This window comes from Bison bison, unplaced genomic scaffold, assembly GCF_000754665.1.
Source record: "Bison bison bison isolate TAMUID 2011002044 unplaced genomic scaffold, Bison_UMD1.0 scf7180017864037, whole genome shotgun sequence".
NCBI classification, from domain to species: domain Eukaryota; kingdom Metazoa; phylum Chordata; class Mammalia; order Artiodactyla; family Bovidae; genus Bison; species Bison bison.
In genome coordinates this window covers 1690244-1704057 of record NW_011494609.1, presented here as the reverse complement: position 1 = coordinate 1704057, position 13814 = coordinate 1690244, and the positions used below count along the sequence as shown (strand labels likewise).

The following is a 13814-nucleotide window of genomic DNA, read 5'->3' as shown; positions in this document are numbered from 1 at the left end:
TTATACACGAGAAAAGAAAGGCTGATGAAATTTCATGACAAGTAGTGTCATCAAGGAGTGTCAGAAACCTGTCCCCTCCTCCTTCTGCTAGTTCATTTCACTCTCGCCAGTGAGCTGCTCTTTGGCAGTAATTGCTGTAGTGTGTATTTGTTTTTCTTTGAATAATAAATAATATAAAGGTAATAGTACCTTTTTCATGAACGTAAACACCATTAAGATCGCCTGAGAAACTTCAGTGGCTGCCGTCTCACGCATGGTGAAGCCAGAGCCCTTTGAGTAGCTGGGAAACCCCTCCCTCCCTCCGCCTCCCGTCCTCTCTCCGCCTGTCCCTCTGTCCGTCTTCCTGCCCAGTCCCCCCAGCATGCAGACCTCTCTCAGGTCCCTGGGAGATGGTGGCCAGAGGGCCTGCGCGTTGGTGCCAGGGGGCTTTGCTCTCATGTCACCTGCTTGTGAAGCTTCCATGGCAGCTTTTAAGTTTTAAGTTGCGGTGCCCCCCTCACTCATGTCCTTTTAATTTTCTCCCTTTCCTTAGTCAGTACCCAGTAGATCTTACTATGTGTTTGTTTCTGGATGATTTCTTCCTCTGTAATACAAAGTTTCGGGCAGAGATTTTTGTCTGTTTTGTTTACTGCTTGTTCCATGGACATGATTTCTAGCATACAGTGGACACTCAGGTGTTTGAGGGAATGAATCTGCACCTTAGAAAGATACTTTTTTATTAGGTCCACACTTTATTAAGCCTTTCATTTTTTTTTTTTTTTTTTAACTCTCCCAAGCTTAAACTTGCGATCCCCTCCAGTCATTCCTTACTTTCCGTTGTATCCATGACCACCTGCCATCCCATAGACGTGTGTATGTCTTTGCTGAATCGTGTGCCCTCCCCTCTGTGGAATGTGGGGCTTCAGGAGGTAGGGGGTTACCTCTTTCCTTCATTATTGTGTATTTACTGCCCGCAGGAGTGCCTGACACACAGGAGAGACTCTCTCTATTGTAATTTGTGAATGGATGAGCAGATATACGATGTTTTACAGTAGAAATTATAGGGTTTTTTTTTTTGCTTTTGTTTTTAATACAGGTAGATCAGATGAATAAAATAGTGGAAGTTCTGGGTATTCCGCCTGCTCATATTCTTGACCAAGCACCAAAAGCAAGAAAGTTCTTTGAGAAGTTGCCAGATGGCACTTGGAACTTAAAGAAGACCAAAGACGGAAAACGGGTAAAATAGGGAAATGATATTTTTGAGCCTTTGTTACTTCTTTCACTGAGTTGTCTTTATAACGCATTTTTGTATATATTTGAAAACAGTGTTACTGAAGTCCGCTGTTAACAGTAGTTCTGTTGATGACTCGGGTATAGCTTTTCTTCACAAGTTGGTTTTAGCTTGACCTGAGCTATCTGTATGACCTGAACACTGTTTGGTTAATGCTCAGTATTCTCTTTAAGTCTTCATTTTGAAACTGTCTGCCTGCCTTTTGAGGCCGCTGATCAAATCACCATGCCTTGTTTCCACAGTAGAATCAGGCAGTTTGACCTTTGTTTCTCATAGTTTGGGTATACATTGGGATCCCAGTTAAGAGTACTGCAGCTGGGAACCGTAGAAGTTATAACTGCAGGAATGGCCTTTTTTTGTAGTTCAGATGAGAGCGAAGGATTTCTGACTTAAGCAGTTTGTGACAAGAATCTGAACTGACTGGATGGTCCTTTGATAGATTTCAGTTTCCTAGCTTGGATAATGGGGGTTTCACACCTCTAGAATCTTTCAAAGTGAGGGTTTTAATGCGTTAGATACCTTTTAGTAATTTTCTCTCATCTGAGAACTTTTCAGGCATCTCAACCATGTCAGTTTAGTAGAATAAATGATGACAATTTTGCATCTTGATTTACAATTTTGTTTTATATATCTGAAAATAATCATATGTTTTGCTATCTAGTTTGTTGCCATCTAGTATTAGATGAATATACTGTATAAATATATGATTGTGTGTGATACATACACCAGAGACTTTATGATTGTAGTTCTGCGTTTTAACACTTAAGGAATTTCATTTTTGCTGCAGTTTTCATTTTGCCCTTGCGTTTCAGCGATACTGCCACCAGGTGTCATTTCCAGGGAACTGAAGGTGATGCTTATTTACTGTAATTCACCTTCAGCTCTGGAGTCTTAGCTTCTAATATCAAGTGTTTTTTAATAAGAATATATATATATGTAAAACTGTATCTTTCACAGCTGATTTGTAACTTACTGCATTCTGCCCTGTTCTCTAAAGTTTCAGGCAGTGTGATATCCAGCAGCTAAGTTACGCCTCCTCCCCTTAAGGAAGGGATGGGAAATACCGAGCAGACATCCTGGGTCCTTCCGCCTCTGTCCATGTGCCTCTATCAGTCATGGCCCCTTTCCCAGGGGAGTCCTTCTTAGCTTCACCAGCATTCAGAGTAGCTCTTGCAGTTGTTCTTAATTAGCATGGAGTATGTGATGCCTGCTTTACAGTTTTCTTTCTGATACATACTACTACTACTTTTTCCAGTTTGAAGTTTTTTTTTGCTTCATCTGCTAAATTTTTTTTTCTTTTTCTAAATGAGACATTTATTCATTTCCTCAATCTCTGCCTTATAAAACCACAGTTAAGTCACAATGGACTGTAACCTATCATTTTCCCAAAATTGAGCTATAATTATTATTATTTTAAATTATTTGAGGGGAGCATTTCACTCAGAAGAGTAGATTATTTTTTCCCTTAAAATTGAAAGTATCTTGACCTACGTTTAATATACATTAATTAACTGTAGATTTCATGAGATTTTCCTAAGCTGCAATTAAGCAACTGACTTAAGAAACTTAATTTTTTAAAATGTAAAATAATTACTCCTTTTTAAACAGAAATAAATTTCCAGCAACAAAAAAAAATCAAATCTGTAATCAAATGGTTACATTATGAAGATGCACTAGGGATTTTAACCATGAATATGAAGAGATGTACATGTACTTTCGGTATACTTGCTCAGCTTATTTCCATAGTGATTTTATTTTTACTTTTAAGTTCTCATTTTATGTTTCAAGAGCCCATTTCAGCTTCTAGTAATGAGATCCATACCTACTGGCTATTTTTTTTCCTTTGGTGGGAGAGGGTAAAGAATTAAGGTTATAAATGATGCTTTTTGTTGAAGTATAGTTTATGTACAAGATGGGTATTTTAAGTCTTCACTTTGTTGTGTTTTAATTTTTACTTACGACAGTGTATCCACTGCCTGAAACAGGACACAGACTGCTCCCATCACCTCCAGTACCCTTTTCTGTCGTCCACTCTCAGTTTCTGATTTCTGTCATCCTAAGTTAGTTTTGACTATTCACAGGCAAAATTCATATAAGTGAATCCTGAAGTATTTATTATTTTGTTTCTTTCACGTAATGGGCATTATTTTTGGAGATTCGTCCATAGTGTGTCTCAGAAATTACTCCATTTTATTGCTTCACAGTCTTTCTTTGAATGGAAATGCCAAAATTGATCTGTATTTGCCTGTCAATGGATGTTGGGGTTGCTTCTAGTTTAGGACTGTTTCAGTAAGGCTACTGGGAACATTTTGATCAATTTCTGTACACATAAGTTCTCGGGTTTTCTGGGGTCATGACTTACAATTGCCAGATCATAGGGTGTCTGCTGTGTTTTCTTTCTTAAGAAAATACCAGTTTCCCAAGGTTTTCTCATTTTATATTCCCACAAGGTTATGAGAGATCCAATTGCATGACATCCTCGCCATTTCATGTGGTTGGTTCTTTTGAGTTTAGCTATTCTAATGGGCATGTAGTGGTTTTCATTTGATTTCTTCCTGATTGAGAATATTGACCTGGCCAGCTTTTCATGGGCTCAGCAGCCATTCATGTACCTTCTTTTGTGACCATCTTTCTAGTCTTTTGCCCATTTGTTATTGGGATGTTTAATTATTGGGCTGTAGAAGTTTTTTTAATGTAATGGATGTAAGTCCTTTGTCACCTGTATGCCAGTATTTATTCCCAGACTGGTTTGTCTACTTCTTTTCTTAGTAGCAGTTTTTAATAAACAAAAAATTAATTTTTTATGAACAGTATTCTTTTTATTCTAAGAAATCTTCCCTCAAGTTTGTGAAGATACTCTCCTTTAAAAGTTTTAAATTGAAATGTGCATAGTTGATTTATAGTATCATATTAGTTTCAGGTGTATAGCACCATGATTCAGTTATAGATAAATACACACACGTATTATTTTCCCTTATGAGTTATTACAAAACTGAGCATAGTACCATGTGCTATTCACTAGGTCCTTGTTGGTTATCTATTTTATGTCTAGTGGTGTGTATATTTTATTCCTAATTTAGCCCTCCCACATCCCTTTTCCCTTTGGTAACTGTAAATTTGTTTCCTGTGTCTGTGGGTCTGTTTCTGTTTTGAAAAGAAGTTCATTTGTATCTTTTTTAGATCTCACATGTGAGTACTCTATTTGTCCTTGTCTCACTCAGTATGATCATCTCTACGTCCAGCCGGGTTGCTGCGAATGGCATTATTTCATTATTTTATATCATTGAGTAATATTTCACTGTATGTGTGTGGAATAACACCACCACATCTTCTTTATCTAGTCATCTGTCGATGGATATTCAGGTTGCTTCTGTGTCTGGGCTATTGCAGATAGTTCTGCAGTGAGCACTGGGTGCATGTCTCTTTTTCAGTTAGCTTTTCTCTGGATGTATGCCTAGGAATGGGACTGCAGTCCGATGTGGTAGCTCTGTTTTTAGTTTCTTAAGGAGCCTCCACGCTCTTCCCCATAGTGGCTGCACCAGGTTACAGTCCCACTAACGCTGGGGGCGGGTTCTCTTTTCTCCTCTCCGGTATTCGTTATGTATAGGCTTTTCATCTCTTTTCCGTGATGACCACTGTGACCGGTGGGAGGTGGTACTTGATCATAGTTTTGATTTGCATTTTCTCTAATAATTAAAGTGACGTTGAGCATCTTTTCATGTGCTTGTTGATCTTTTCTTGGGGAATCTTACTTTGTGTCTGTGTATATTTATTTTATCAATAACTGGAAGAAGTGTTCATCTTTCATGATGGTATAGGATTTGTCTTAATCTTCTTTTTAGTTTTTTTTTTTTTTTTTTCCCCTTTTAGTTTTCTGTTTTTTGAAGCTCTCTTAATAGGTGTGCCCATTTAGTATTGTTAAAACTTGGTGATAAATTCAGTCTTTCATCACCATGAAATACTCCTTTTTGTCTTTAATATTTTCTTGTGTTTACTTCGTTTGGTATTATTCAAGCTATGCCAATTTTCTAATTCTTAATACTTTCATAATATATATTTTTTAATCCTTTTAGTGTAAACCTGTTCATACTTCTGTATGTAAAATGACTTTTATATAGAGAATGTAGTTGAGTTATGCTTTTTAATCCAGTCAGATAGTATCTTTCTTTCACAATGAATTATTTGGTCCCTAGTTATTCAGAGGATTGGGTTTTAGACTTTTGCCATATGTATGTTCTCTATTCTTTGTTTCCCACTACTTCTTTCGTGCCTTCTTTGAAGTTGAGTACTTTTGGTGTTTTATTTCATCTTTTTGTACTAACTTTATAGCTATTCCTCTTTGTGTAATTGTTAATGTTGCTCTTATTATATGCCTCTTTAACTTACCAGTTGACCTTAACAAAAGGTTACATAACTTGATAAGCTGTGTGATAACCATGTGCTTTTTATCTAATGCCTTCCATCTTTCGTCATCATGTATCACTCATGCGAACAACATTTACTAGATTTTAAAACACATAAAAGATAAAGATAGTAACAAGTTCTTTTCGGGAGTTCCTTGGCAGTCCAGTGGTTAGGACTGACTTTGAGCTTTCACTGCCATGGCCCCAGGTTCAATGCCTTGTTAGGGAACTCTAAGATTCTACAAGCCACGCATCGTCGTGGGCCAGGACCCTTCCCTCCCCTCCCAGCCCCCACCCCCACCCCCACCACACACACACAAGTTCTTCTTACCCGTAGAGCTCACTTGTTGTTGTTCCTGAGTTCCATCTGGTTATTACGTTCCTTCAGCCTGAAGAACTTCCTTCAACTTTTTTACTTTGTAGTCAGTAACTTCTGCTGTTGAATTCTTTGCAGCAGTTGTTTATCTGAAAATACCTTTATTCACCTTTATTTTTGCAAAGATATTTTTCATGGATATGGAAATTTCAGTGGATGTAGAATTTTAGGTTTACATTTCAGCTAAAGAAAATGATGTTATGACATTGTTTTCTGTATTACATTGTGAGAAGTCATTGATTTTTCTAAGCAGTGTTTTGGTTTTTTTTCCTTTTTTTATTCCCTCCCCCACCCCACCCTCCAACTTTTTATGTACTACTTCTTCTGTAGGGCAAGGACTGTTATTATTCATCTTAAGCAGTGTTTTCTTTAAAATATTTCTCTCTTTTCCCCCTGGCTGATTTTGATGCCCCCCCCCCTTTTTTTTTAAAATATGTTTGATTTTTCAGCAGGTTGACTGTTAGGTTCTTGTGCTTAGTTTTCTCTGTATTTATTTTCTGTGGAGTGTGCTGAATTCGTTAGATCTGTGGGGTTGATATCTTTCATCAAAATCCTCAGACATTATCCTTTCAAATATTTGTTCTGTTTCACTTTCTCTTCTCCTGATAATTATGCACTTAAATATATGTTATGGTGCTTAATACCGTCTCAGAGGTCTCTAGTTTATTTATCTTGTTTTCTTTTTGTGTGTTAGTTTGGATCAATTCTTTGTCTCCTAGTTTACTCATTGTTTTCCTTCTGTTGAGCCCAGTCTGCTGTTAAGATCATTAAATGGATTCTTCATTTATGATACTGCATTTTTTAGTTCTAGTGTTTTCACGTTTTAATTTATCTTTACCCACCCTCCCCAGTCTGTCCACACATGTTGTCTAGCTTTTGGACTAAATTTTTTTTTAAATTATATACTTATTTTTAAAATACCTATCTGCCAGTTTCAACAATTGGGTTATTTTATATATGTGGATTTTCTACAATTTTTTTCACTTAATATGGACTCATTTTTTGGGTTTGTTTCTTGTATCTGTAATTTTTTAAATGTATGCTGGACTTCCTGCATTTAAGAACAGTTGAGGTAGAAGTAAATCTTATTTTCCTGTAAAACGAGACACGGCTTCCGCTCTGTCAGCCTGCTGGTGTGATGAGGCTAGTTGGTTTCATTTGGTGCAGCCGAGTCTGGGCTCTGTCTTGTTTGTTTGCTTGACTTAGATTCTGTTCTCCACTGTCTTCATGGGGGTTACACAGTGTGTGGAGGCTGGGGAGATCTTCTATATGTTACGCCCAGCCAGCAGCCCTCTTCTAATGTTCTGTGCCTCAGGCTGGTCTATGTTCACACTGCTGCCCTGGCTTCAGCTTGCAACCCTGGGGTCCTCCCCGGGTCGTCAGCCTGTCCCACCCTTCGGCCCAGCCACTCATAGCTGTCAGAAGTTGGTTTGGAGTTGGGCTGGATTCTCCCTCCTCACATCCGTGGCTTTCGTTCCTTCTCCCACCGCAGTCTCTTCTCTCCCAGGAAAGGCTTTTCATTTTCCAGAATTTAGTTAGCTGTGGTTTCTTTAGTCCTCTGCTTGCTGATAGGTTTCTTTTTTAATTAATTAGTTTGGCTGCCTCAGGTCTCAGTGGCAGCCTGTGGGGTCTTTGCTGCCTCGTGGGGGATCTTGCATTGCCTTGCGCGAGCTCCTGAGCGTCAGGACAGCAGTTGTGGTGCGTGGGCTCTGCTGCTTTGTGGCATGTGGGGTCTTAGTTCCCTGACCAGGCCCAGAACCCACCTTTCCTGCACTACGAGGCGGGTTCTTAACCACTAGACCACCAGGTCCCTGATAGGTTTTTAAAAGGCAGTGATTTTGCGGTTTGCCTACCTAGCTTGTTCTTGATTTTGAAGAGTAATGGTCTCTTAAAAATTGCTACATTGCACCTAGAAGTAAAATCTGCTAATACTATTCTGAAGAAATTCAGTGTTCATAGGGATTTTAAAGATTACCTGTTAAAATGAGTTTCCCTAAAATGTCAGCACATGTTAAAGGCAGTTTATTAAACGTATTTTCTAAAGTGAAGCATAAATAATTTCCTTGTTTTTTTTTTTTTAAACTGGATATAAGCAAGGTACGGTGTTAAACCCATGGTTCTTTATTAGGAGTGATGGCTAAAGCTTTAATGAGCCACTGTTACCTAGGAAGTGCACCTGAGTTCACAGGTGTATTGGGCAGAAAAGAGGTTCGTAGCCAGTGGTTGGTACACTTTCTTTGTAAAGGACCACAGAGTAAAGATTTTGTTGCATATTCTTGGTTCTGTTTGTTTTTACCATCTTTAAAAATGTAAAACCATTCATAGTAGGGGCTGTTTATATAAAACAGGCTCTGAAACAGGGCAGAGTTTGCTGATCCCTGCACTAGATGATCTTTATGGTCATTTGTGCTCAGAGTTATTTTGAATTTCTCCTAACTGCAGTGCTTTTAGAGTAGTACATGTGAAAATCCAGAGGAGCAGACCATTAAGCACTCCTTTTAACAAAGGTCTCGGCCTTATCCTATAAGGAACCTTATTTGATGTGATGTTATGTAGGCTTTTACACATTCCATCAAATTTAGAGAAACCCCCCCTTCTTTTGTCTCTTTTCTCTTTAGGAGTACAAACCACCAGGAACCCGTAAACTGCATAATATTCTCGGAGTAGAAACAGGAGGGCCTGGTGGGCGGCGTGCTGGGGAGTCGGGCCATACAGTAGCTGACTACTTGAAGTTCAAAGACCTCATTTTAAGGATGCTTGACTATGACCCCAAATCTCGAATTCAACCTTACTATGCTCTGCAGCACAGTTTTTTCAAGAAAACAGCTGATGAAGGTACAAATACGAGTAATAGTGTATCCACGAGTCCTGCTATGGAGCAGTCACAGTCTTCAGGCACCACCTCCAGTACATCTTCAAGCTCAGGTCTGTTGTTCTGATACCATGTTAGGCTTTGAAATGTGTGCTCTTTTCTTTACAAAGTGGGGGTTATTTAATGTATTTTTAAAGTTTGTTAATGGGTAAGGAGGAATCCATCAGAGGGCAAACAGAAGAAGCAAGAACTACAATCCTACAACCTCCAGAACAAAAACCCACAATCACTAACCAAAATGATCACATGAATCACAGTATTGTGTAACTCAGGGAAGCTATGAGCCCTGCTCTGTGCGGCCACCCAGGTTGGATGGGTCATGGTGTCAGAGACTTCTGACAAAATGTGGTCCACTGGAGAAAGGAATGGCAAACCACTCCAGTATTCTTGCCTTGAGAACCCCATAAACAGTATGAAAAGGCGAAAAGATATGACACTGACACTTGAGGGATGCCCCCCGCCCCCAAGTCAGTAGGTGTCCAATGTGCTACTGTGGTGAAGAGAGGAAAAATAACTCCAGAAAGAATGAAGAGGCCGGGCCAAAGCGGAAACGATGCCCTGTTGTGGATGTGTTTGGTGATGGAAGTAAAGTCCGATGCTGTGAAGAACCTGGAATGTTAGGACCATGAATCAAGGTAAACTGGATGCGGCCAAGTGGGAGGTGACAAGAGTGAATATCAGCTTCTTAGGAATCAGTGAACTAAAATGGGCCGGAATGAGAAATTTAATTCCAGTGACCGTTGTATCTACTACTGTGGGCAAGAATCCCTTAGAAGAAATAGAATAGCCCTCATAGTCAACAAAAGAGTCCCAAATGCAATACTGGGGTGCAGTCTCGAAAATGACAGAATGATCTCTGTTCGTTTCCAAGGCAGACCATTCAATATCACAGTAATCCAAGTCTGTGCCTCAAACCACTAATGAAGTTAAACAGTTCTCTGAAGACCTACAAGACTTTCTAGAACTAACACCTAAAAAAGATGTCCTTTTCATCACTGGATTGGAATCGAAAGTAGAAAGTCAAAGAGATACCTGCAATAACAGGCAAGTTTGGCCTAAGAATACAAAATGAAGCACAGCAAAGGCTAACAGTTTTGCCAAAAGAACACGCTGGTCATAGCAAACACACTCTTCCAACAACACAGGAGACAACCCTACACATGGACATCACCAGATGATCAGTACCGAAATCAGGTTGATTATATTCTTTCCTGCTAAAGATGGAGAAGCTCTACACAGTCAGCCAAAACAAGACCTGGGGCTGACTGGCTCAGATTATGAGCTCCTTTTTGCAAAACTTAGGCTTAAACTGAAGAAGGTAGGGAAAAGCACTAGACCATTCGGGTATGACCTAAATCAAGTCCCTTATGGCTACACAGTGGAGATGTTGAATAGATTCAAGGGATTACGTCTGATAGACAGAGTGCCTGAAGAACTGTGGGCTGAATTCTTAACAACACTACAAACCTCACAAGGTTCGTTACATTGTGCAGGAGGTAGTCATCAAAACCATCTCCAGGAAAAAAGCGCAAGAGTGCAAAGTGGTTGTCTGAGGAAGCCTTACAAATAGCTGAGATGAGAACTGACAGGCAAAGGAGAAAGTGAAAGAGATAGCCAACTAAAGGCAGAGTTTTGGAGAATATCAAGGAGAGATAAAAAAGCCTTCTTAAATGACCAATGCAAAGAGAGGAAAACAATATAATGGGAAAGACTAGAGATCTCTTCAAGAAAATGGGAGGTATCAGGGGAACATTTCATGCAAGGATAGGCATGACAGAGGACAGAAACAGTAAGAACATAACAGAAGCAGAAGAGGTTAAGGAGCGGTGGCGAGAATACATAGAGAGACTGTACAAAAAAGATCTTAGTGACCCAGATAACCACGATGGTGTGATCACTCACCTAGAGCCAAACATTCTGGAATGTGAAGTCAAGTGGACCTTGGGAAGCATCACTACAGTCAAAGTTACTGAAGGTGATAGAATTCCAGTTGAACTATTTTAAATCCTAAACGATGATGCTGTCAAAGTGCTGCACTCAATATGCCAGCAAATTTGGAAAACTCAGCAGTGGCCACAGGACTAGAAAAGGTCAGTTTCTAATCCCTAAGAAAGGGAATGCAAAAAAAATGTTCAAACTACTGAACAGTTGCACTCATCTCACACGCTAGCAAGGTAATGCTCAAAATCGTCCAAGCTAGACTTCCAACAGTATGTGAACCAAGAACTTAGAGATGTACAAGCTAGATTTAGAAAAAGCAGAGGAACCAGAGATCAAATTGCCAACATTTGTTGGGTCATAGAAAAAGCAAGGGAATTCCAGAAAAACATCTACTTGTGCGTCATTGACTGCGCTAAAACTTTTGACTGTGTGGATCACAAAAACTGTGGAAAATTCTTCAAAAGATGGGAATACCAGACCACCTTAACCTGCTCCTGAGAAACCTGTATGCACATCAGGAAGAAACAGTTAAAACCTTTCACGAGCAACTGAACTAGTTCCAAATCAGCAAAGGAGTACTTCAAGGCTGTATATTGTCACCCTGCTTATTTAACTTACATGCAGAGTACATCATGAGAAATGCTGGACTGGATGAAGCACAAGCCAGAGTCAAGATTGCTGGGAGAAATATCAATAACCTCAGATAATGCAGATGACACTACCCTATGGCAGAAAGCAAAGAGGAACTAAAGAGCCTCTTGATGAAGGTGAAAGAGGAGAGTGCAAAAGCTGGCTTAAAACTCAACATTCAAAAAACGAAGATCATGGCATCCGGTCCCATCATTTCATGACAAATAGGTTAGGAAAAAATGGAAACAGTGACAGACTTTATTTTCTTGGGCTCCAAAATCATTTCAGACACTTGACTTGAAACTGTGAAATTAAAAGGTGCTTGCTCCTTGGAAGAAAAACTATGACCAACCTAGACATCATATTAAAAAGCAGAGACATTACTTTGCTGACAGAGGTCCATACAATCAAAGCTGTGGTTTTTCCAGTAGTCATATACAGATGTGAGAGTTGGACCATAAAGAAGAGTGAGCACGGAAGAATGGATTTTTCGAACTGTGGTACTGGAGAAGACTCTTGGGAGTCCCTTGAACTGCTAGGAGATCAAACCAATTAATCCTAAAGGAAATCAAACCTGAATATTCATTGGAAGGACTGACGCTGAAGCTCCAATACTTTGGCCACCTGATGCAAAGAGCCAACTGATTGAAATGACACTGATTCTAGAAAAGATTGAGGGAATGAGGAGAAGGGGGCAAAAGAAGATGAGATGGTTGGGTGGCATTGCCAACTTATTGCACATGAATTTTAGCAAACTCCTTGAGATAGTGAAGGACAGGGAAGCCTTGCGTGCTGCGCTCCTTGGGGAAGCAAAGAGTTGGACACAACTTGGCAACTGAACAACAACAAGGGAGGAATTATTTTTTGTAAGTCTATTCTTTGGGGCTAGTCAAAAAAAGTCCACCAAGTTCTAAGACTTAACTGTGCATATAATAAATTCTGCTTGGGAAAAAACGAGTGGCCAAATATTTAAATTGTTTTTAAAGTGGAAATACTTGGTCCACATGCTTGAGTTTTCCTGACTTAACTTGGTCCATTTGAGTTCAGTGATCTATGTGAAAGAAGAGAATTGGGTGCTTTTCTGGTGCCCTTTCAGGTTAATAGAAGGTGTTTCAGTTTTAATGTTACAGTTTTAGGATATATCTATTTCAACACAACTAACTTCAAACTCACAAGTAGTGTTGTGTTTCGATGCTCCAGGTGGATCGTCGGGGACGAGCAACAGTGGGAGAGCCAGGTCGGACCCAACGCACCAGCATCGGCACAGCGGCGGGCACTTCACGGCCGCCGTGCAGGCCATGGACTGTGAGACCCACAGTCCGCAGGTGAGCCCGGCCCGCCCTCATGCGCGCCCTCCGCCGTGCCTGCGGAGCAGTGTGGGTGCCCAGGGTCTTTCAAGTGATTGTCGCTTACCCCAAAGGGTCACAGCTTCCTCACCTGTAAGAGCTTCTCACTTACAAGACTGACATAAAGCAGCACAACCTTGCAGTCATTTCCCTCCTTGTTTAGAAACAGCTAAGATTTACTGAGTGCGTGCGAGCCGCTGCTCCATGTGGGTTTCCCCTGTGTTTATCTTGTTTACTCTGGGAGCATTTTGAGCCTTACCCTGTTTGGAGTTTCGTTTTACAGTGGGAACTGGGACTTCCTGGGTTCAGGTCTCTCTGAGGCTCAGGATCTTAATTACTGCCTCTCCCTCCTCCTGTCATCTGTCACCACCAATGGGCCTAGGTTCTGGATCAGTTTGTGGTTTGATTTCTCTCCTCCATGTTTTGTTTTGTGTTTTGAAGTTTTTTCATTCAGTTGGTTTTTCAACTGATTAAAGAGGATCTAATCAAGTAAAATTTCTTGAGGGGGTGAAGCAGATGGTAGTAGTAAAAATATTTACTAATATTTAAATACTCTGTAAAATAGTAAGTTAATTCATCCTGAGTGCTGCGTAGTGATGCCTGTAATAAGAGGCAGTCTATTATTTAACGAGAAATGAAGTGGACGTTGATGAACATCGCCCCTGTTGTTGGGTCTGGGGCTGCCGCGGGCTGGTGGAGCGGTGCACCTGTCGGAGGTTGTCGCCGCCCTTGATTCGTGGTCACCAGCCTGCTGGGCAGGCCTTCCTGCTTCTCACATCATCTCTTCCCGCTCCCGTTCTCTCCAGTACTTGTTTCAAACTCTTCTCTGCCTCTTAGAAGCCTCTCCTCCTCTATTCTCCCTGACTCGTCCCTGGGTGGGGAGCACTCTTCAGAAAGGAAGGCCTCACGGCCTGTCCCCAGACACCTCTCGTGCCTGCGCGGGCGCTTGTCCTCAGCCTCCTGCCCGGCCCGCTGC

The 13814-nt window shown here is 40.5% G+C and overlaps 1 protein-coding gene across 7 annotated transcripts in view; it reads left to right on the top strand.

The window, feature by feature from the left end:
* DYRK1A (dual-specificity tyrosine-(Y)-phosphorylation regulated kinase 1A) overlaps positions 1 to 13814 on the top strand; it is a 130841-nt gene that overhangs the window by 105285 nt on the left and 11742 nt on the right. For all 7 annotated transcript variants that reach the window (XM_010834829.1, XM_010834824.1, XM_010834825.1 and 4 more), the window contains 3 exons: positions 1076 to 1216; positions 8668 to 8974; positions 12693 to 12817. In XM_010834829.1, coding sequence (XP_010833131.1) covers positions 1076 to 1216; positions 8668 to 8974; positions 12693 to 12817 — 573 coding nt within the window. The remainder of the gene's footprint in view (positions 1 to 1075; positions 1217 to 8667; positions 8975 to 12692; positions 12818 to 13814) is intronic.